Genomic DNA, 24,291 nt, shown 5'->3' on the forward strand with positions numbered 1-24,291 from the left:
TGTAAATTGGGACTTTAATATAATGTGCATACATTATTAAAAATAACTCTTAATTGGGTAAAAATGGGTAATTTTCACTGGACATAAAAAATATTTCTCTGGACTTTCATAAAAACTATTCTAAACAGATACATACATCTACTATCGCAATACAAATACAACAGCAAGATAATGACTAAAGATATATGAATGATGGAATGGTAGTGAAAAGGCGAAAGATTAACTAATAAACTAAATATACTAAGGAAATGTATAGAGAACTGAATTTTTAATTTCACCTATTAAAAAAATCCCTCCATTGTAAACAAATTCTTCTATAAATAGCTTTAGTTTTAGATTGTTTGTTTATATTTATTTGCAACCAAACAACATCTAAACATACATATTAGGGTGGGGCGATTTGAACACCATCACGGGCGTCTGGACTTTCTGATTCTTGGAATTGTTCTGAGCAAAAAAGTCTACTAGAAATTTTAGAAAATTTTTACATGAAGTTTTTTATCCAGGTTTTTTTTTTTTTGGAAATTTTGGCATATAATAGCCAAACCATTGAAATTTTCGATCTAAAACACAGACAAAAATTATAGCGAAAACAATAATTAGGAACTCTCTGATACATCACAAAAGTATTGGAATGCTCCTACAGGCAATTTTGGCGTTGGGAAAGTTGCAATTTTTCGAAAAATATCGATACTGTGACACTGTGCTACAAAATGGAAAATTCCTTTTGGTTCACCTCCAAAAGGAATTTTCCATTTTGTAACACCCCTTGGTGAGTGTACTAAGAACCCAAAAGGAAATCTTCATCAAGCTGTTCTTTTCTTTTTCTTTTTTTGCTGTCATTTGATTGACAACATTTTTTTTCCTACTATACAAATCGCCCCAGCCTAATACATATAGCTTCTGTTTTGAATGCACTTTTAGCTGTCACCAATGTAATCATTTAAATGATTTTCTGTTATTCTCTCACGTGTGACGTCATACATTTGCTAACATCTTGAGTTTTCCTATATTGCTTTTTGTCTTTATTTGCAAACATGAATAGAATCAAAAAAACAACGATGTAAACAAACTGCTGATAATTACATTTCTAAAAAAAATATTTTCCTGCATTTGTTTTCATTGTCTTTAACTCAGAATCAGTTTGAATTCAATTCTTTCGCAATATTGACATCGCATTGACAAGTCATTCATAAAATTTCCGTCCACCACGTCAAGACTATCTAAAAATTTATTAAACAAGTTTGGATTTGTTGTAAATTTTACAAAAAAAAAATGCTTTCTATAGTTCGCCAACCCTTCTTCTTTACGATACAAATTTCTCGATACATCAGTCGGTAAGAGACAAGTAGAGATAATCTAATTACATCAACCATCATATATGTATGTATGTATGTACGTGCCATAATCAATTTAATTTTTAAAACTAGACAGTGCGATAATCTAAGCCGAGTTAAAGTGATGATTTAAAGCAGAGTAAGGCATTGTGACTTTCGTGAGCGTAAATTTACTCTGATTCGGTGGTGCTCAAAATATTTTGTGCGTTAGTCTCTCTGAGCGAGGCTTTCCTTTGCTAAACCACGACAGATGAGAATAAATAGAACATATCGCTTATTTACTCAAAGAGTGACACATTTCAAAAAATCAAGTTTCGAGTTGCCGATTGAAATTTGACTTCCCAACATAAAAAAAATAAATAACAACTTGGACCATTTTTTGTAAAACGCTAGCCAGATGTAGTGCTAAATTTCTGTGCAAGATTAAGCATGATTTGAAGTATTTTAATTCTTCATAAACTCAAAAAACTTTTTTGATGATTTATGCAAAACTTCTAGAAAATAAGCTGTAACTCGTTTAGTCGCAGAATAAATAAAAATTGCTAACTCCAAAACCCATTTTTTGAGTTATGCCACTCTTTGAGTAAATGAGTGATATGTTGTCTTTGCAGTCACGTTAACGTATATGCATTGATGGGCAGAAATGCTCTCCCTCACACACAAAAGTGTAAAAAATACATGAGTCTCTCGCAATTTGCCCATCAGTGCGTATATGGATGATCTTGGCTCATAGATGAACAAGATGAGCACGAAGAGAGCATTCACCATGCAAATGCTCTCTTCGTGTTCATCATTGACTTGGCTGTTCTAACTGGTGGTGAGCGAGAGTACATTTACACTCACGAAAGTCACATTGCCTTATGCTTGGTTTACATTTATGAAATCCACTCGTTTTCAACTGTCAAATCCATAGGTTAAACGTCAAATGAAATCCAGATGAGATTTCGTTTGACGTTTGAGCTATGGAATTGACAGTTGAAATCGAGTGGATTTCGTAAATGTAAACTTAGCATTACTCTGATTAAAAGTTTAAAATTGTTTGAAAAGATAGGATAGATGACCGCATTATATCATATCAAGGTATACATATTTCAAGATTCTTTAAAAAATATAAATTTTAAATATGTATGTATGTATATAAGATCAAGAAGAATTCTTATTGCGACCCATACACTGCGGGCCTGATGGACAGCATTCGTAATAGTATTAGTGAATTTTGAAGTATTTGTCAATGTATGTGTAAGTATTTATAGCAGGATGGAAAGCAAAATAATTTTGATCTTGAATATGAATGAAACCCTTTCAATCTAATGAATTTTGTTTATTTTTCAAGTAATCAACAAACAATGTTTGAAAATAACAAATATTTGGTCTGTTCCAGAACTGCAAGAATCTACTAATTTTTACTATTTTTATACCCTCCACCATAGGATGGGGGCTATATTAAGTTTGTCATTCCGTTTGTAACTACTCGAAATACTACTTGATCAGCGTGCAATTCTACATCGATATAGCCATGTCCGTCCGTCTGTGGAAATCACTCTAGCTTCCGATCGGATTGAAGTAGGTGGATGAAATTTTGGTAAAATCTATTATGTATATGTATGTAGGACCTTTGGTATTGAAAGCGGGCTATGTAGGTCCACGTTTTCGTATAGTCCCCATACAAAGTGACGCGTGACGCGTCGTCGTTTTAAGGAAATTTTAGGATATTAGTCCCATTTGACCACCGAATTGGTTGTAATTTGGTATTTTGTGTCTCCAGAGGCTAACAAATATTTCTACCAAATTTTGTTTATATAGGTCCACGTTTTTGTATAGCCCCCATATAGGGCCCCATATATAGTACGCGTCATTTTAAGATATTTTGAATGTTTTAGTCCCATTTGACCACAGAATCGGTAGTAACTTTGCATTTTGCGTTTCAAGAGGCTAAGAAACATATCTACCATAAAATGTTTACATAGGTCCACGTTTTTGGTATAGCCCCCATATAACGCCCCATATATAGTACGCGTCATTTTAAGATATTTTTAATGTATTAGTCCCATTTGAGCACCGAATTGGTTGTAGTTTGGTATTTTGTGTCTCCAGAGGCTAAAAAACATTTCTACCAAAGTTTGTTTATATAGGTCCACGCCCCATATATAGTACGCGTCACTTTAAGATATTTCGAATGTATTAGTCCCATTTGACCACAGAATCGGTTGTAAGTTTGTATTTTGTGTTTCCACAAGCTAAGAAATATTTCTGCCATAAAATGTTTATATAGGTCCAGGTTTTGATATAGACCCCATAGGACGATATCTCCGATTTTCGGTATTTTGAAGGTTTTAGCCTCAATATTTCACCGAAATGGCTGAAATTTCGTATTTAGTCTTCGTTGGGTGTATAAAACTTTCCCCCGGAAATTTTTAGGTATAGGTCCACGCCTTCATATAGCCCTCATAGCATGGTACTTCCCGATATGAAATTTTTCGGTATAGGTCACACGCCCTCATATAGTCCCATAGGACGATACCTTCCAATTTTCGGTATTTTTGAAAGTTTTAGCTATACTATACTACCAAAATGCCTGAAATTTGATATTTCGTCCTGTTTTGGGATGCAAAAATTTCTCCCAGAAATTTATCTGTATCGGTCCACGCTTTAATGTACACCCCATGGACCGGTACATCCTAATTTTCGGTGTTTTGAAGGGTTTAGCCCCATTATAACACCGAAATGGCTAATATTTGGTACATAGTCTTCGTTGTGGGTATAAAACTTTCCACCAGAAATTAGTCGGTATAGGTCAACGTCTTCATATAGCTGCCATAGAACGGCACCGCCCGATTTTCGGTATTTTGAAGGTTTTAGCCTCATTATTCCACCTACAAAAATGGCAAGATGGTGCTTAGTCTTCATTGAGGGTATAAAACTTTCCACCTTCATATAGCCCCCATAGAACGGTACCTCCCGATCGTTCTCCACCAAAATAGCTGATAAACATTCCAGCCGAAATGTGCCGGTATAGGTCGACGTCCTCAAATACCCCAATAGTGCCGTACCTTCCGATTTACGGTATAGTGAAAGTTGTGGCCTCAATATACCACCGATATGACTGAAATTTAGTATTTAAATTGCCAGTGGTGTATAAAATATTGCAGATGAGAATTATCAGTATAAGCCCTTTTCTTCAAATAACCCCATAGAAGCGTACTTTCCGATTTTCGGTATTTTAAGGTTGTGTCATCAATATCCCATCGAAACGGATGAAATTTAATATTTAATCTCCGTTGGTGGTATAAAACTTCCCACCGGAAAATTTCCTGTATTGTTCCATGTTTTTATATACCCCCCATGGAAAGATCCCTCCCAATTTTCGGTATTTTGAAAGTTTTAGCCACAATATTCAATAGGAATAACTGCAATTTGGTATTTAGTCTTCGCTGGAGTTACGAATCTTTCCTCCAGAAATTTATCGGTACAGGTTAACCTTTTATACAGCCTCAATAGAACGGCGCTCCCGATGTTGTTAACTATCCAAATCCAGAATATCCAGGTTTAGGTCTAGTCGATTTTGCCAAATTTTATGTATTTCGCTCAATTCGGAAAATTGTAACTATTGGTCCATGTTTTGGAAAGAACAAAAATGTCGCCCCATATTAACTGTTTTGAAGGGAGTAATATCAGTTGAGATATATGTACTACTCCTGCAATAAAAGGAAGAGTTTAGTACTTTCATAAACGAAATAAAACTAATTGTTCCCTTTCACTTCAATACAGTTCGTGGTGGAGGGTATAAAAAGTTCGACCTGGCCGCTGTTCTTACTTGTTTTATATCATAAAGGAAAAATTGTTATAATAATAATTGTTCCCCAAACATCCCAGGCAGGACATATCAATGAGTAAAAAATTGTAGATTCTCACGGGTTCTGAAATGAGGAAATTATAAATATTTGTAAACTTTAAACTTTTGGAGGAAAAATTAACATTCCTGAAATATGGATCGAAGGTATGTATGCCATACACTGGTCGATCACACACGTACGCAAGGGTTCATCGGCAGCAGCAGTTTGGAAGCATGTTTTCATCAGGTTGTTCATTACTTTCAATAAAATAGTTATAGACATCGAAAACATAACAGTGTAACAAGTTATTTCCACAAATATCTCAAAAGGATCTAAAGAACACTCCAAAGGTGACTACCATAATCGTCAGATACATTTACCAAATAATTTTGGTATACATTTGACTTCGAATCGTCTAGAGAAACAGGGCATTCACTTTAGTATTCAAGAGGGTACCTCCCGATTTTCGGTATTTTGAGGGTTTTCGCTACAATTTTTAACCGGACTAGATGTAATTTGACATTTGAAGTTCTCAGTGGTCACAAAAATTCTTCACTCAAAATCGTCAAAATAGGTCCATATTTTGGTATAGCTCCCATATAACACCACCTCCCGATTTTCACCATTTTGAGGGTCTTAGCTACATTGTTTGTAGGATCTACCTGTAATTTGACAATTGAGGTTCCATGCAGTTACAAAAATTTTCCACCAAATATTGTCAAGATAGGTCCACACTTTGATATAGCCCCATAGGTTATACCTTTCAACTGCTTGAACACATTTTTTTTGATTAGATTAGATAATGTAGGCATTTGGGGTATCCGTGGTAGAAAAATTTGTCCTCCTAAAATTGTGAAAATGCGCAGATTCCATGTTTAGGTATAGCCCCGATATAACGGTACACAGTGGTCCCACTAGTATGGGGAGGTGCGACAAAAATATTTGTAATAGTCGGATCGATCAGTTTTTTCAGTAAATGCTTAAAATAAGTAAAAAATGCTTTTGCCGAAAAAGCATCAATATGAGTTACCACCCCCATATAGCGGTACCACCCGATTTCAGGTGCTTTGAAGATTTTATCTACATTTTCAGCTCGAATTGGCTATAATTTGGGATTCCCAGAAGTCAGAAACATTCTGCACGAAAAATTATGGGCATAGGTCCAGGTTTTGGCATAACGGTACGTCTCGATTTCAGGTACATTGAAGTTTTTATCTACATTTTTCGCCCGAATTGCCTGTAATTTGATATTGGTAGTTCCCTTTAGTTAAAAACATTATGCACGAAAATTGTGGACATAGGTCTTCGTTTTGGTATAGCCCCCATATAACGGTACCTCCCGATTTCAGGTATTTTGAAGTTTTAATCTACATTTTCGGGCCGAAATGGAATTTGGAGTTCTCATTGACAAGGAACCTTTCCTATAAAAAAGTGTGGACATAGGTCCAAGTTTTAGTATAGCCCCCATATAACGGTACCATCAGATTTTAGGTTCCTTGAAGGTTTTTTTTTACATTTTCAGGCTAAATTGGCTGAAATTTGGTTATGAGTTCTCAGTGGTCAGAAAACGTTGTGGAAAGTAAAGGGAATCTCGCTATTCTATTTGAGGTAAGAATATCATGGTGGAGGTATAAAATAGTTCGTTACGACCAAACTTAATATTTTTACTTGTTTTGCGTTTTGTATAGAGAATCATATATCACAAGTATACAAGTGTGAAAAAAATACACTCATAAGTAATTACCAAAACAAAAATATCTAAATCTTGAACGAAAACGCCAAAACAAACAATTCAAACTAGTTAGAACACAAAACAACAAAACACAACATCCCAGCTAGCAATTTTTGTCGAGGGGTCTGATATCAGATTTTTTCCGAGATTCTCTAACGTTTTTTCCGATAATTTTCCGAGTAATCTGCACATACTCTAAAGAGAAATTTTGTGTTTGTTTTTGAATGTTGTGTTCAAAATCCAATGACAAGGGAAAATGGATACATATTTTTTAATAAGTTGTTTATAACAATTAATATTGTTAATTCTATTTTAGATAAGTCTAATAAAAACAGCGCGATGACATACGGAAACTACGATTGGGAGAGCTATGTGTTATAATTTTGAAGATATACAATGTCAGCGAACAGCAGCAATGAATACTATTAAATCCACATTATAAAGTTCTACAAATTAATGAAGAAGTTAATTATTGACGTATTTACATCAAATCCCCAAAAATGGTCTGTATTTCTGATTTAACATCCGATTTTTTTTTCCAAACATCCGATAATTTTCCGAATTTCTGATCAAACATCAGAATTTTTTTCGATGTTCTGAAAAGGTATCCGAAAATCATCCTATTTTTTGCCGATTTTCGAATGTTCCTTCAGAGTTTTTTCCGAATTTGTGCAGATAATCGAAAATTCCCTCATAATTTCCCTTTTTTTCATACGAGTTTTTTAAGAATTCGTTTAGAATTCGGAAAGAAACTCTAATATTCCTTCCGATTTTTTTCCGACAAAACTTTTTGAATTCGTGGGCACCTTCACACAATTTTGTTCCGATTTCGGAACGAATTCGGCATCAGAATCGGAAACTTGTGCAGAGTTTCGTTCCAAATTCGGAAAAAAATCGAAAAAAAAATTGTTAGCTGGGATACTACAGCAGTCACTACAGAGGCATCGTCAGTATTTTTGATGTCACACACGGAAATGCAAATACACCCAGCTGGAACCACATTTTTTGTATAAATGGCGCTATTTCGAACATTTTCCAAAAAATATTGAGAGTGGCCTAGGATGGCATAGTTAGTAAAACTCTACTTCAATTTTGAGGACTTGGAAAAGAATCCACAAAAAATGTAATTTCCAGCACATTTTATGCAAATAATTTGTACAAATTTTTATGTAATAGTAATTAAAATGCCTATAGCTAAAACTTCCATTTCGAAAAAAAAAATAATTTTACCGTTTAAATTTTTAGTTATTTGCCTGTTTTGCTTTCTTGAATACCGTTATAAATTACAAAATAGTTGCTGGAATATTTAAATATGATATGTTTAGAGACAATTTGCTGAGTTGTCGCTGATATTTGCTGACATCGATTTTTGTCGCATGTTGGGACCACAGTGCGGTACCTCCAGATTTTCGGTATTTTGAGGGTTCCGCTACAATTTTTAACCGAACTAGCTGTAATTTGACCTCACGCCACGAAACTTCTCCACCAAAACACGAAATAGCTGCAATTTGGCATTTGAAATCGTCAACATAGGTCCATGTTGTGGTATAATAACTGTTCCACAAACATCCCATACGGACAAGGGAGACTTCTCTTATCAATGAGTGCACCCCGATTCATATTAGCTCAATGATATGGGACCTACTGTTTATTGCCGAGTCCGAACGGCGTGTCCTAAGACAGCACTTGTAGAGAAGTTTTACATGCCTGAAATACTCAGGAAATGTCACCAACATTACTGAGGGTATTTTGCCACCGTTGAAATTGTTGACGTTGCCTGGCCTGGGAATCGAACCCACGACCTTTAGCGTGCAAGGCGGGTGTGTATACCATTGCACCACGGTGGCACCCATTTTGTGGTTTAGCCCCCATAAAACAGTACCCCCGATTATCGGTATTTTGAGGATTTTAGTTACAATTTTTACCCGAACTAGCTGTAATTTGAATTGATCCTTTGGTCGAAAGTTCTCTACCAAAAAATCGTCAACATAGGTCCATTTTTGGTATACCACCCATATAACGGTATCCCCCATTTTCGGTATTTTGAGGGTATTTGCTACAATTTTAAATCAAACTAGATGTAATTTGACATTTGAAGTTCTCAGTGGTAACGAAATTTCTTCACTAAAAATCGTCCATGTGTGGTATCCCATATAACATTACCTCCCGATTTTCGCCATTTTGAGGGTCTTAGCTACATTGTTTGTAGGATCTATCCGTAATTTGACGATTGAGGTTCCCTGCCATTACAAAATTTTTCCACCAAATATTGTCAAGGTAGGTCCACACTTTGATATAGTCCCATAGGTGGTACCTTTCACACATTTTTTTGATTAGATTAGACAATGCAGGAATTTGCGGTATCCGTGGTAGAAAAAATTGTCCACCTAAACTTGTGAAAAGAAACTAATTTTTCCATTTTAATTAGGAATATTTTATGGTGGGGGCTATAAAAGTTCGGCCCGGTCGAACTTAACGACTTTTTACTTGTTTTTCTTTTTCTTTCGTTTTTCATAGTACGAACGTTTTTAGGGTGGGTTACTAGTCCAACGCCCAATCCCAGTTCTTCAGTGATGGAAGAGGGACCAAGATAAGTCTATTGCCACGTTAAAGCCGGTCGGAACCGTTGCTTAGTATCTTTCATCTCCTACTTCACCCATACCCTGCCGAAGTGGCTTAAATTCGGTATTTAGCCTTCGTTTGAGAGCATAAAACATTCCTGCCCAAAATTATCGGTATATGTACACGTTTTAATATACTGTTATACCGCCATAGAATGTTATAAAAGTTCTTAACTTAACGCCGTTTACAATTGTTTTTTATGTTCAGTTTTTTCAAAGGTGGGTTACAGACAGACAGACAATGACTTAAGCATACATGTCAGTTGCTTGCGTATTTCCACCTTCATTCAACATTCAAAAATATTCCTTTCAATTGTATTCAAATTTGTTGCATAGTGTGTTTTCCCACGCTTTAATTGTATGCTCTCTTTAGGTTTTTCAAAATTAGTTTTAATCGGATCGGATGAAAACAAAGCCAAATACAAATTTTGCGATAAGAATTCAAAGTGATTTAATGAAAGAACAATTCAAATCAGGTGACAAAATTAAAAGTTGCGATGGTCATTATTTATGTATATTCAGAAATATATACATACATATGTCACTCGATGTTATCAGTATAAAATGTTGTTGATGTGAACAAAAAATAAATCTGTTGGTTTTGTAGAGATACGTATCAGAGAACTGCAAAATGTGATTATATTTTACTGCATATTCGCATATTCGTTGCTTTAACATTATTTGCTATTGCTTGCTTCGGTGGGGTGCATGATAGTAACTGGGTGAGGATAAATGGCTTTTATGGCTTCAGGGATATGAGAACAATATCTTCCTCTCAGAGAGAAAAGGAGAGAATTTTTCAGCACCGGTTAATATAACAGAAAAACATAATCGTACTGGTCCAAAAACTGTCTACAATTTATTTTTTTTAATTCTCTATTTAAATAAGGATAAAAAACAGGTAAATTAAATGAAAACAAATAAGAAAGTATCAGTCGGCTTTGCCGACAGAGATATACCCTCAGCCTGTGTATATTGAAAAAAAAAATTTCCCAAAATACGTTTAAAAATTTTGGGCGTTTGAAACGACAAAAACTTTGATTAGGATTAAAGATCAAAAGTTTTGCGGAGGAGATACTAAAAGGAATGGATCGACATTGACCGTTATGGAAGTGGATCTCCAGCCACAACATATGGTGCCATAGCCGGTTTTTACATTCTTCGGGCTGTTTGCTCAAGAAGTATGGACTTGCCCTAAAAAACTTTTATCATCGTAATTGAGGCAGCGAATGCAAGTTGCTTCAACAAAAATCAAAGTGATTCGATATCAGGTCTTAAAGTGAACTTATCCGAAATTTTGTATGGGAGTTACCGGATGGAGTGGACAAATATAGTCAATATTTGAACCTGATCTATATCTATTAGATATATTAGGAAGTGTAAAGTATGGACCAATTCGGCCACTCCCTTCTAGAGTTACCGTATGATCAAAATTTCTGAATATTTTTGAACTTTCGTGGGGGAGGTACCTGAAGGAGTGGACCGATATGGCTTATCTTCAAACTTAAACTATGTTTGAACAAAATATTACTAAGGCCAAATTTTGGACCGAATCGGCGCTCCAACCAACACACGTGATGTCATAGGGGTTTTTGCAACTTTCAGGCTATTTTCTCAGGAAGTATGGACTTGCCCCTAATGAAACTTGTACCGCCGTATAGGGGGCCGTGAATACAAGTTGCTAAAACAAAAATCAAAGCAATTCGAGAGTTGGCCCTAAACTGAACTTTTCCGAAATTTTGTGTGGGAGGTACCAGAAGGAGTAGACTGATTGAGTCCATATTGAAACCTTATCTAAGTCTGGTACAAGTTTCACGATGTGCGAAGTAGGGACCAAATCGGTTACTCCCTTTAAAAGTTATCATGCGTACAAATTTTCGGAACATATTCGAACTTTTGTGTGGGAGGTACCGGAAGGAGTGGACCGATATAGCCCATCTTCGAACTTAAACTAAGTTTGGGCAAAATATTACGAAAGCCAAAATTTGAATTTTGTTCATCCCTTCGAGAGTTATCGTGCGCTCCAGCCAGCCAGACAGGCAGACAGACAGACAGACGGACGGACATGGCTCAATCGACTCCAAATTGTCTGAAAGACATTTCGTCCAAACATACTTGGGGTCTAAAACCATTATTTCGATGAGGCACATTTTGCCCGTATGAAAGTGTATATACCCTTCATAGCCTAAAGGCTGAGGGTATAAATAGAAAAAAATAGGAATTTTTGAGTGTTATAAAATTTAGGTATAGGAAGGGAAATAGTTTTCATTTGTCCAAAATATAGCAATGAAGCAAAATATTCAATTTTGTATGTATCATATTTATGTGCATGTTACGGCTCGATGCATTTGTGAATGGTTCGAATACAGAGGCTAAAGCAAGCACGACACGCACTAAGCAGCGAATCACTTTCTAGGGTGAATCATGCTTTTACACCACTCATATTTTTATGTCCATGACATTACACTATTTGTTTTTTGGGAAAAGCACGAATGTGCCATTTTTAAAGCATTTTGCCGATCTCTGATACGTATGGGAATCGCTGTATAATTGCAAAAACGTACAAAAAATATTAGTTGTAGGCGAATTGTTTATTTTAGAACGCGTGTTTTATTAGCTTATCACGTTTCATTCAAATGCGAGTGCTTTCATTGGCTCATGCACAACTTCCGATCTTCTCTGAGTTAAAATTCAATTAGAAAAAAATAAACAGATATGAATATCAACTGAAATAATGAAAAACTAAATGTTTAAACAATAAATAAACTGAGTGTGGGTGTCATGGATTTATATTGATAATTTTTCACGGTGATAAATTCTAGCTGTCGCTTGCGCGAACGACTTAAACATGCTGTCGAACGTTGCACCCAATATCTTGGGGTAGTTAATGGTCGGAATCTGGACACCATCGACTAATATGTTCAGTGGAAGCCTCATTTCAGCCGTCCAAGTAGTAAACAGTGTGGCAGTGGATTTAGCGGCGGATACTTTAATATTCCTCAGATGGAAGAAGTGTACTAGTTCACCTATGTAGATAGTCAACCTATCATGTATGTATGTCATCGACGATAGGACTCGACGCCAAGATCATACAATCATCCGCATACACTACGATATCTATGCCGTGTGGAGAGTGTATGTGTTCAGAAGGCTGGAGGTGAAAGGGTTCCGTAGATATCATCCCAGTTCCCTGTTTCACTCTACGGGTCTTGGACTTCTAATTTACAATACAATCTCTATATCGTCTGGAGGATGTGTAGGTTGAAAAGGCTAGAGGGGGGTAGAGTTTCAGAGATATTACCGCCTTAGGGAACACACTGAATCCTACAAACGACTGGCGTCAACATAATATATATATATATATATATATATATATATATATATATATATATATATATATATATATATATATAGTTGATTATCCAACGTTTCAAACACGGCTATATCACACCTTAGCATGTTTGCCGGTTCTGGTTCAATCCTCGACTGATATATGGGGATATGTCGTGTAATGCTGTGCATTTTCCGAAATCCATGTTGATGTTGGGCAAATGGGAAATTGTTCCTCATCATGGGGAGGTAGTGCCTCTAAAATGTTTGCTACATGCGAGAAGAGGGGGATCGGTCTGTACGATTCACCTCTGCTGGCATCCATGAGCTCAATAGCGGGAACACACTGCTAACTTTCCAGGCTTCTGGTAGAATGTGGGTGGCTAATAATAAATTGAGGACACTTATCGAATATTCAATTCGGGGTTCATCCAATTGCTTAAGCTTTACCATTAAGATTCACTTTCTACTCTCTGAATTCCGGTAGTCGACCAGCAAGGTATGTAGCGAGTGTCTGCAGCTGTGATAATGTTTCGAAAAATTCTCTACCCGACGAAAGACTGGACGGCTCTTTGAAGCGGTCATTGGTAAGTCCTCTGAACCTTTGTCAATCAGCTTTTTCATGATTTAGAAATATGCGGCAGTCACTGGTTATAAAGTCGGGTGGTCGGTTAGGTAGACGTTGATCGGAAGATGGTCTAAGCCAAGGAAAATCACGTCAGCACACGTCATTTAAAGGACCGGGTGCCATAATGGTGGTGTCTGGCGAGATGTGGCAATCTCGTATTATCCTCGTAGAAGCGTCTTCGTTCACCATGCAAAATGTGGAGATATCTGATCGTTGCCTAGGATGGAATAATAAAGTATTTGATTAGCGTTGAAGCCTCAAGCATCAGACGGTTATTGCCCTCCAAAAGCGAGCTAAAGGCACAGCTGTTACCCCCATTGGTCAGTAATGGACAGACTGGTGTATAAGGAAGGCATGGAATAACCCTACAGAACAGTACTTTCCGATTTACTATTTTGAAGGTTGTGGCCTCAATATCCACCAAAATTACTGAAATTTGGCATTTAGGTATCAGCGGGGGTATAACAATTTCAACCAGAAAGCTCCACGTCTTCATATAGCCCACATAGAAGGAACTCTCCCTATTTTCGGTATTTTTAAGGTTTTAGCAAAATTTGTACTTGTTTTATATTTATCCCAGATTTTATTGGGAACATATCAATTAAATAAGAAGAAAGAAGTCTGACAAATGTAGTGACTCAGCTTGTTCGAAATAACAAAACTGGGATTAAGCAGAATTATTAAACAAATAATAATATGTAAAAATAAGATTGTATAAATACCTATACATTTTTCTAATGGTACAGATTTTTGGTTCTTTCTATAGAAAACAACGTGAACCAACCTTATATGTATATTTAATCGCTGCGCCACCATTGTATTGTTTTCTTTTCTGTTTTACCTAATACATATCACATTATTTGCTCTTTGCTTCTTATTACAGTTCACCTGTGTATCCATCGGCAGTTAATTCGTATAGCCCCTCTCATGGTGACCAGAGAACACCAAACGAACAGCACTTTTACAAAACAACAATACCGATAAATGAGCAAAAACAACAACACTGTAAATGCAATGGTAATGGCACAATCCAAACAGCAACAGCTGATGATGGTAAAGAAACCACAGCTGTCATACGAAATGCTTGTCATGGTCCCCATGACGTCACAACTAATGTCATTCAAAACGGGGTTCCCTCAACAATGTCGTCGTTAGCAACAGCACCACCAGTTTGCAACTGTATGGGAATGCGCAATGGCCAAATAAATGAGAATCATACGACGGCTACAACAGCCACCACCACGACAACAACGACCATTGAATATGAGTTGACAAACGGAATTGCAAAGCTCTCAAAAATCAGTACCAGTCGAGTAGCCCCCGAGAAACCATCAACATCAAAAGTAAACGCTGCTTCAGTTAACGTGCCGATATCCGAATCTCAATCGCGACTTAATTGTGATACGGTAACAAGTCAATCTGAGACGAATTCGAAAATACCTCTACTTTCCCAAGTGGACCTGGATGATTTGATGCGAAATGTTAGTGCAATAAACGCCGTCAATCGAACATTACGTCATACCTTCTCTAACCACCACCAACAACAAGGACTCTGCCAACAACAACTACCATCCTTGTACAATTTACAACAACGTTCGAATATTCACATGGATTCTTCAAGCATGAACGGTTCCAACAATTGCAGTCCCCTTAAAAAGGTTCCCCGAGATCGTCTCGGTCTATGGGGTACTGGTGGTGACAATGATGTACCCGGTAATGTTTCCGGTTTACAACGTTTGCAACAGAAAAAGTATAACAAGGTAAGAGTGATGGATGAAAGCGATGGGGAGAAAGAGTTGTCTTCCATACAGTGTCCTCCCTCCTAGTGACAGTGACACATTTAACACGAACAAAATGATAGATAGAATAGATACATAAAAATACGCTACTCACATCGTAAAAAAACTGCTAACATTTGTAGATAGAAAGAAATAAGAACAAAAATTGTATTCCTTTTCTCTGTATATCCAATTTGTTTAGTTTTGGGGATTTTCCATAATAACGTATTATGTTTGTTGTGTATATGGGTTTGTTGCTTGGGTTTTTTGCCTATCCATATTCTGAGAATTGTATGAATAGTTTCTGGTTTCGTTGAAATAAATAACCACGGAAGACCAGATGACGATGACGACTTTTTACCTATCGTGTTCGTGTGATATTGTTAGTTTAATTTAAAGTAAGCTTTTAAAAAATTTTTTTCAAATAAAGGGGTCCTTCATGCAATTCGAAATGAGTGGATGAAAGGTAGCTTTTGGAAACTTAAAAGTTCTTATCTACAAAAATTACGGTTCAAATTTATCTCTCACGGTACCCACGAAAATTGTTATGGTTTTTGGACAGACAGAAATGGATAAAAAGTGCTGCCGTTCATGTTTGAAGGTAAAGTGAAGGTGAAAAGTGGAGTTTCGATTTCATCATAAACAGATAGACACGGTCTGTTGTGGCGTACGTATGTATATGACATACATACATACATTACCGAAATTGTTTTTGACATAGATACAAAATAGATAAAGGAATAGCTAATGTTCATCTTGTTTAGTTCCGGTAAAAATGCATTGACTTTTTATATGCAAGTTGATATGCTTTAATGTGGACCATTGGTCTGCAATTTATTATTCTAATGATTCCAACGCAAAAATATTGTCCGTTAGGGCTATTGAAATCGGTACACAATTTAGCTTCGGTGAATTATCCTCATAATGCCACCCACCCACACTTCCTGATATTCACTCTCTGTGTCAAGACACTCTCTGAGACTTTATTCGACTTTATGTATTTGCCCCACAATAGTCGGCGTCGATTTAAATATTCCGAGGAGGCCTCCTTGGCACGTGTACGTTTTGAAGTTTATAGTCTTTTACGATTTCTTATAAGTCTTAGGGCCGTTATTACATGTCTTTACTATTGGATGGATTTGAAAACGCAGCATGAAATATTCTGAACTGAAATTCAAAAATATTTTTCTTTCTGTTACGAAAGTTCCAATGTCCACAACTTGTAATGGTAGAACAATATAAGGTAAGAGCAATACCCAGCTGAATGTATGGAATGAAATTCCATACAACATCAAGCATATATATTTTTTGAGGGAAAAATATATCATTCAGAAAAAACAAACTATTTTCCGTAAATACTTCTTCATATCAATTATATGTAACCTCTTCCAAGTCCGAACAACGTGCCGCACACAATAACACCTCTTATAGAAGCGGCACAATATTTTTTAATATGTGTGATATTGTGTTAAATTTGAAAAAAGAAATTAAAGCCCTAAAAAACATGTGCTTCTTTGATTTCAAAAACAAAAGTTTGAAACAGCTTCTCCTTTTTCAATGAATTTTTAGAGACCCCAAACATTTTTTAAGAATTCTACTTTTTACGTGAAATTATCCATTTAGTAGAATGATATGGATACTTTCAAATTGAAAATGTAACGAATTTTCATTCATGTTTTTCAAAATATTCAATCAAATGTGAAAAAATATTATTATTCCAATAATTTATAGACATTTTCTTTGTTTTGTTTGTATTTACCGGTGACAGTAACGTTACAAACAAAAACAAATTCCTTTGTGGTTGTTGTTGAGTTGTATTTGTTGTAGTATTTACTCTACCTTCTTTGTTCTACCATGACAATTTATAGTGAGGATCATTTCTGACCATTTATGACCTCCTGATTATCAATTACAGCAAATTTTAGCTAGAAATGTAGAACAAAAAAATTGGGAGTCATATCTTTTCGATAGATATCGCGCCCATTAGGGAGTGGGTCATCGTATAACTTTTGGACCAGTATGCCAGGAAGCATGATGGTCTTGTCCACGGAAAACATAATATTGCTTTAAACAGGACCGCAAAGAACAGCATCGGTATACATTTCCAAAGGATATTCGAACAGATCCTAAACTGCACTTACACAAAAATGTTGAACTTTTGTGGGGGAGGTACCCTAAGGAGAGGACCGATATGGGTCATTTTAGAAGTTAAACTAAATTTGGACAAAATATTAGGAGATCGAAAGTTTTGACGTCGTGCATACCATTTTAATGACATTTTTAAATATGGGGGGAAGTACCGGAAGTTGTGGACCGGTATTGCCCATCTTCGAACTGAAAGTAAGTTTGGGCAAAATATGACAAAGGCCAAATTTTGGACCAAATCGGTTCATCAGTTCGAGAGTTATCGTGCTATCCAGCCACTACATATGGTGCCATAGGGTTTTTTACACCTTTCGGGCTGTTTTCTCAAGCAGTATGGACTTGCGCTGAAAAAACAAAAATCAAAATGATTTGAGAGCGGGTCTTAATGTGGACTTATCCTAAATTTTGTATGGGAGGTACTTGCGCTCCAACCACTACACAAGGTGCCATAGGGCTTTTTTGTAACTTTCAGGCTATTTTCTTAGGAAGAATTGACTTGCCCCTAATGAAACTTATACTGTCGTATAGGGGACAGTGAACACAAGTTGTTACAAAAAAATCAAAGCGATTCGAGAGCAGGTCCTAAACTGAACTTTTCCGAAATTTTATGTGGGAGGTACCCGAACTTTTGTGATGGAGTTACCGAAAGGAGTGGACCGATATAACCCATATTCGAACTTTAACTAATTTTGGACAAAATATTACGAAAGACGGACATGGCTAAATCAACTCCGAATTGTCTGAAACGGATTTCGTCCAAACATACTTGGGGTCTAAAGCCATTATTTCGATGAGACACATTTTGCCGGTATGAAAGTGTATATATGTACATACCCTCGTTAGCATAAATGCTGAGGGTATAAAAATGTGTTCAATCAGAGAACTTCAAATGTCAAATTTCGAGTAGTTCTGTCAAAAAATGTTGCCAAACCCTTCAAAATGCTGATAAAAAATATATGTATTTATATACTTTATAGGGTCACAAATTATTTCTTCAATACGTTACAAACGGAAAAACAAATTTAATATACCCTCCATACTATGGTGGAGGGTATAATAACCTAAAATCGGTCCATAGCGTTATATAGGAACTATATTTTTTGACGATTTAAAATAGCAAATTATTGCTAATTCAATCAGAAAATGTCGATAAAAACCTTACAAAACATCTGAAATGGAGTGGTACCGTTATATTGGACCTATTACCACACATTTTTATGGAGAAGTTGTCTGTCGACTAGGAACCCTAAATGCCGAATTACATCTTCAATATACCTGAAATCGATCGGTACCGTTTATGGGGGCCATTCCAAAATGTGGACATTCATATACCGCCTCAGAATTTTATCCTGATCTTCTTTCGTTTTCTGTGTATAGCTTCAAATGGGCGGCGTGACTTGTCGCTCTCTATTCTATCGCTTTACAAGCCAATGTTTTGCATTAGTTAACATTTGTTAGGAATTGCGTTATATGCAAACATGAATGAGGGCAAACCGAATATGTCATCGTGCTTTCTGTTATCTATGTACATATGTATGTAAGAAAATAGCAAATGTTATGATAAACATTAGCGATTCGTGCATATATACATACACATGCATGTTTTTTTTATAAAATATAAGCTCTATTTTTTAAAGTTAGTGATAAAAGTGTAAAGCACCATGATGAAATAATAAGGTGGCGTAAAACGACCAGCTGATTGGTTTCAATCTGTCAAATTTTTTGTTATTGTGAATGAATTGTATGAAAACGTAAACAAACATTTTGACATATTGAAGAATTTTCAGCCAAAAAGAAGTTGTTGTTGTGCTACTTACGTGACCTATTAAATAGATCTTGTAAAGCACTCAAATCAATTGGAAACAAGTGTCATATAAAATTAATTTGATTTGTATTAAGAAGCTTTGACTAGTGCATTATAAAATGAAAACATTCAATATTTCTTTATTGATTTGTATTTCTCATTCAATTATTTACACATTTGTTTATGTGTAGATAATACTTGTGGAAATCTTTTTTTTTAATTTTTAATGGCGTGTTTGAGGTTTGCAAAATTTTCCACAGTACTAAATGATGACACCAACCAACAATTTCACGTAAACATTTTTTTTTCAAATAACATGTAAATGTGACTGTGTGTGGATTGAGTTGCAAAATTAACCCAATACAACTTATAAAAAATTTGATTGCGTAAAAATGTAAAAAAGTTGTCTTTTAGACAAACATACTTAAACCGAATTTACATTAAACTGGTTAAAAAAAAAATCATTTAAGTTGTCAACTCCACTGAATATCTGTGAAATAAATGACATATTTGACCAAAACAGTTATTTAAGATGGTAATGTAAATATGGGTTGAAAGAAATAAATATTGAGTACATACATACTTATGTATATATATGTATACTTGATATCGATTTCGTTACAATGTGATTTGTTTTTGTTTTTAAATGCAATATAATGTTTATCATACTTTTGACTCACGATAAATAACATCCGTTTCAGTTTGATATGCGATAACAAACCATGATAGCAAATCTCACTTTTTATCAATAACAAAAAAAGAGTTTTGTTTCAAAATATGAACGAAAACAAAACAAAACTGAAAAAAACGATTGTTTGTCCCTATGGCAAATTGTATCTTTCCACACTTAAGTGTTAACATCGGAAATGATGTGTCATCATTACCTACCTCAAAGGTGGCATAATATTTCATTTTTTGTCTGCCTTTTTGTGAAATACAAATGAATTTATATAAATATAAAAAATATATACAATCGTTTGTAAGACATTTAAGATGTACAGCGAAGATGTATCAACATGTACATATGTATGTAGGTATGTATATATTCAATACAGTAGATGATGTTAACAAGTGTAAATTTACTACTTTTTACTAATTTGATCATTTCATAAATGCTCCCCATCATATTTCTCCCTATTACGTACACATTCATTATCTGCTTTCATTTTTTGTGTAATTTGAACATCGTCTGTTTTATGGTAAACTTTGAATAAAAGAATTGATGTGTATCAGAAGTGGTTGTTATGACAAATTGTTTAGATTTCAACATTTAAACATGCCACATGTTCATGGTGCCAATTTTATACCCTTCATCATCAACAAATCCAGATAAACTTTTGCTCTATTTCAGGTATTTTTAAGCTAAATTTTTTTAACAAACTAGCTGTAAATTGTCACTTAGGGTTCCGAGTGGTCAACAAATTTCTCCACCAAAATTGTAGACATAAGTCCACGCTTATGTACAGCCTAGAGTTGGCAAACAATCGATAGTTTGGTTTAGAAGTCACTATCGATTGATATTTTTTCCCATCAATGTCATCGGACGAAACTGAAAGTGTGTAAATTTCCAATGTGTTCCATGCTTTTCAACTTTTATTTAATAAATCGGCAGTATTGCTACAAGAATTCACAACCAAAACAATAGTATATGTTGTCGCATCGGAACGCAGAATGAAAGTTCAGGGAGACTTATCTCATACTAATGACTGCACCACGATTCATATTAGCTCAATGATACGTGCCCTACTGTTTATCGCGGAGTCTAAACAGCGTGTTTTAAGTCACACAGTGCTTCAGAATATTTTTTCCTGGTCAAAACTCTGTAACTTTTGGACGGATAGATATATTTTCGATAGATAACACAATCAGCTTTCCGGTGAATCAAAAACGACCAAATTCGATCCAGAAATTGCAGATGAATTCAAGGTCAAAGATAAAATGTTGAGTTTTTTCCTATTTTGCATCATATGAGTGTTTTTAAATTTTTCATATACTTCAATCTGTTAGAAAAGTTCAAACACCAATAAACCAATAATAAATATACAAAAAATTAAAAAAAAACTCTTGTAAAAAAATGTTTTAACTTTTTTAAATATTTAAAACTTGTTAAAAAATTAAACAAATACCCCTTGTATCATACAACTTATATATTTAAAAAATCTTTGTTTGTATAAAAAAGCTATAATTAATAATGGAAATGTTATTGAAAAAACACATATTTTTACCCATGTAATTCAATGAATCTAAAAAGTTTTGAACGAACGCAACGGGTACAAAAGTATACAGTCAGAGTCGTAAGAGAGTTAACATCTAACCATGGCACAATCATACAGGTACCCGCATCAGCTCAGCTGATGTACTGCGAGCTGTCAAAAAAGTTGTTGTAAGTGAAAACACAAAATTAAAAAACAAAAATTTAAACGAAAAATTTTGAATTTTTGTTGGATTTTTGTAATAATGCGTTTATTAGTATCTGCCTAACAAAATTTTGTTGAAAAAATTGTGTGAATCGCTTTATTTTTGGAAAACATTTTGACATTTCACAGTACTGAACTGGTTTTTGTTGTAGTTGTTCGCTGATGCATATACCTGGTAATTGTGCGATGCATCTAACATTTTAGTTTAAATTTCACTGATATAAGGATATGCATGGTAGAACAAAGAAGGTAGAGTAAATACTACAACAAATATAACTCATCAACAACCACAAAGGAATTTGGTTTTGTTTGTAAAATTACTGTCACCGGTACATGTAAACAAAACAAGGAAATGTCTATAAATTATTGGAATTTATAAACTAATATTTTTTCACATTTGATTGAATATTTTGAAAAACACGAATGAAAATTCATTACATTTTCAATTTCAAAGTATCCATATCATTCTACTAAATGGATAATTTCAGGTAAAAAGTATAAATATACTTGAAGAGTACGAGTTTTGCAAGAAAAAATGAGTGGGAGTGAAAATGCTCGAAATAGAATTCGAGTTTACTCGATGAGTAAAATCGAGTGAAAAAATATTTTTTCTGTTTGTGTGTTGTTGCGTGTATAGTAGCAAACAGGTTTTGATGTTGCTGTGGACTGAATATGGAAAGAGCAATTTGTTCGGAGGTTCAGAGGAGGTTGTTCCGAAGTTAGGAAGAGGGTGCTCTTTCCATATTCAATCCACATCAACATCAAAAACTGTTCGCCACCACACACACACGAGCACACAAACGGTCAAAAAATTCATAAATTGTTCCTACTTGATTATACTCTTCGAGCAAACTCGTACTCTATTTCCAGTATTTTTACTGCCACTCTTATTTTTAAACCGGACTTTTTGCTCGCACTCTTCGAGTACTCCCACTCGCTAGTACTTTTCACTTTAAAAACGAGCAAATCGGAGCTCTGCCTGTGATGCATACACCTTGGGTATTTGCCCCATTGATCTAGACTAGGACCTTTAGTATAGTGTTAATATGAGTGGACGATATTGTTCTTATATGCCTGAACCCACAAATGCCATTTATCCAAACCCCGCTACTGCCATGCACCCCCTGAACATATATAGGAGACTTCATAATGTTTGTAGACAGGAGTACAACAGTAAACTGAGACCTTTTAAAGTTTCTCCTGAGATCGCTAAGTTATAGCCAACTAAAGTAAATAACCCTGACTTTGAGTAAAGGTGATTCCTACATATGTATATAATACAAATACTATCTAGTATCTAGGGATTTTAAAATTTAATTAATGTGCATTATAATAAGAGACAACAAAATAAAGTAAATATATTTAAATGTCTATAGTAGACATCTACACCATTTTCAACAGCAATTCGAAAAACTTCACTTGTATTATAAATGGAAATATTTAATTTGTAAAAGGAAATACGTCCATTAGGAATCTGAATGTTTCTATTTTTAAACGATTTTTTTATTTTAAATTCCATATTTCATTTGTATTAGAATTTTCTATTTAAAATGTGAGGTTTTCTTTTCAGATTAATAACAATTTGAATATCAATTAAAACAATAGAATTTCAATTGGAAAGCTTCAAATTACACATGAATTTTTTAGAATTTAAAATGGGAAAAAATCGAATTACTAATAATATAATTCAAATTGAATCCTGAATTGTTTAAATTTAAAATTAAATTTGAATTAAAATTACTTTAATTATACAAAATAACATGATTCCAATTATACAGGAAAAAATCACTTTAAACATAAATTAAATAACTCATACTACAACTAATATTGTAAAATTACTAATTAAATAATTTAAAATTCATTTAAATAAGGAATGAAATTTTTCGATTTATAAAGAAAATTATTTAAATTTATTGTGAAAATGGTGTAACTATAACTATGGACTATTTCCAAGCGATTCATGTAAATTGACAAAATTGAAAACTTTTAATTTATTGTTTTTAATTATACATAGATATAGAACCATAGGTACACAACATTTAATATTCTACACAATTTCAAATTCTATAGATGGAAGATGTAATAGATGGAATTTAAGTACCCACCCGATGAATAATCACGCATATAATTTATCCATGCGGGGTATTATGAAATTAATACAATAAAAATTTTTTCTTTATGTTATCGATTAAAATAGTAAAAATTAGTAGATTCTTGCAGTTCTGGAACAGACCAAATATTCATTTCATTTCAGTATTTGCAAATATCGAGTTGCAATTGTTAAATAAATCTTATACGAGTATGTATGTATATTTACATGTGTATATACAAACTATTCACTATAAATAAAATTTTAATAATATTGCAAATTTTGCACTTTGGCAATGATTCTCTTTATACTATAAACTATAACGTTTATATGTATTATTACTACATACAAACGTATATACAGACATATAAACAACGGCCGCATCTGTACATTTCTACGTTTTTAAATAGTTAAGCGAAAACAATTTGCATGATTTAGATGTTGATAATTTTCGTAAAATGTTGATATTTGTTTCATTGAATTCGGCGGTCAGAGTAAAAGCAATGTCAGGGTTTTACGTTGTGCGTACGTACGCCTTCGTGTGTTAATTCATTATCTACACGAAAACCGCAAAATG

At 34.6% G+C, this 24,291-nt stretch overlaps 1 protein-coding gene across 3 annotated transcripts in view; it reads left to right on the forward strand.

Moving 5' to 3' along the window:
• LOC141388405 (NADP-dependent malic enzyme-like) overlaps positions 1 to 24,291 on the forward strand; it is a 43,775-nt gene that overhangs the window by 12,868 nt on the left and 6,616 nt on the right. For 2 of the 3 annotated variants that reach the window (XM_073958326.1, XM_073958333.1), the window contains one exon: positions 14,365 to 15,241. In XM_073958326.1, coding sequence (XP_073814427.1) covers positions 14,365 to 15,241 — 877 coding nt within the window. Of the gene's footprint in view, positions 1 to 1,039; positions 1,338 to 14,364; positions 15,242 to 24,291 lie in introns of those variants that run through there. The other variant, XM_073958318.1, reaches the window with a different exon arrangement.

The sequence above is a fragment of the Musca autumnalis genome, unplaced genomic scaffold, assembly GCF_047663935.1.
Source record: "Musca autumnalis isolate F117 unplaced genomic scaffold, ASM4766393v1 scaffold_1, whole genome shotgun sequence".
NCBI classification, from domain to species: Eukaryota; Metazoa; Arthropoda; class Insecta; order Diptera; family Muscidae; genus Musca; species Musca autumnalis.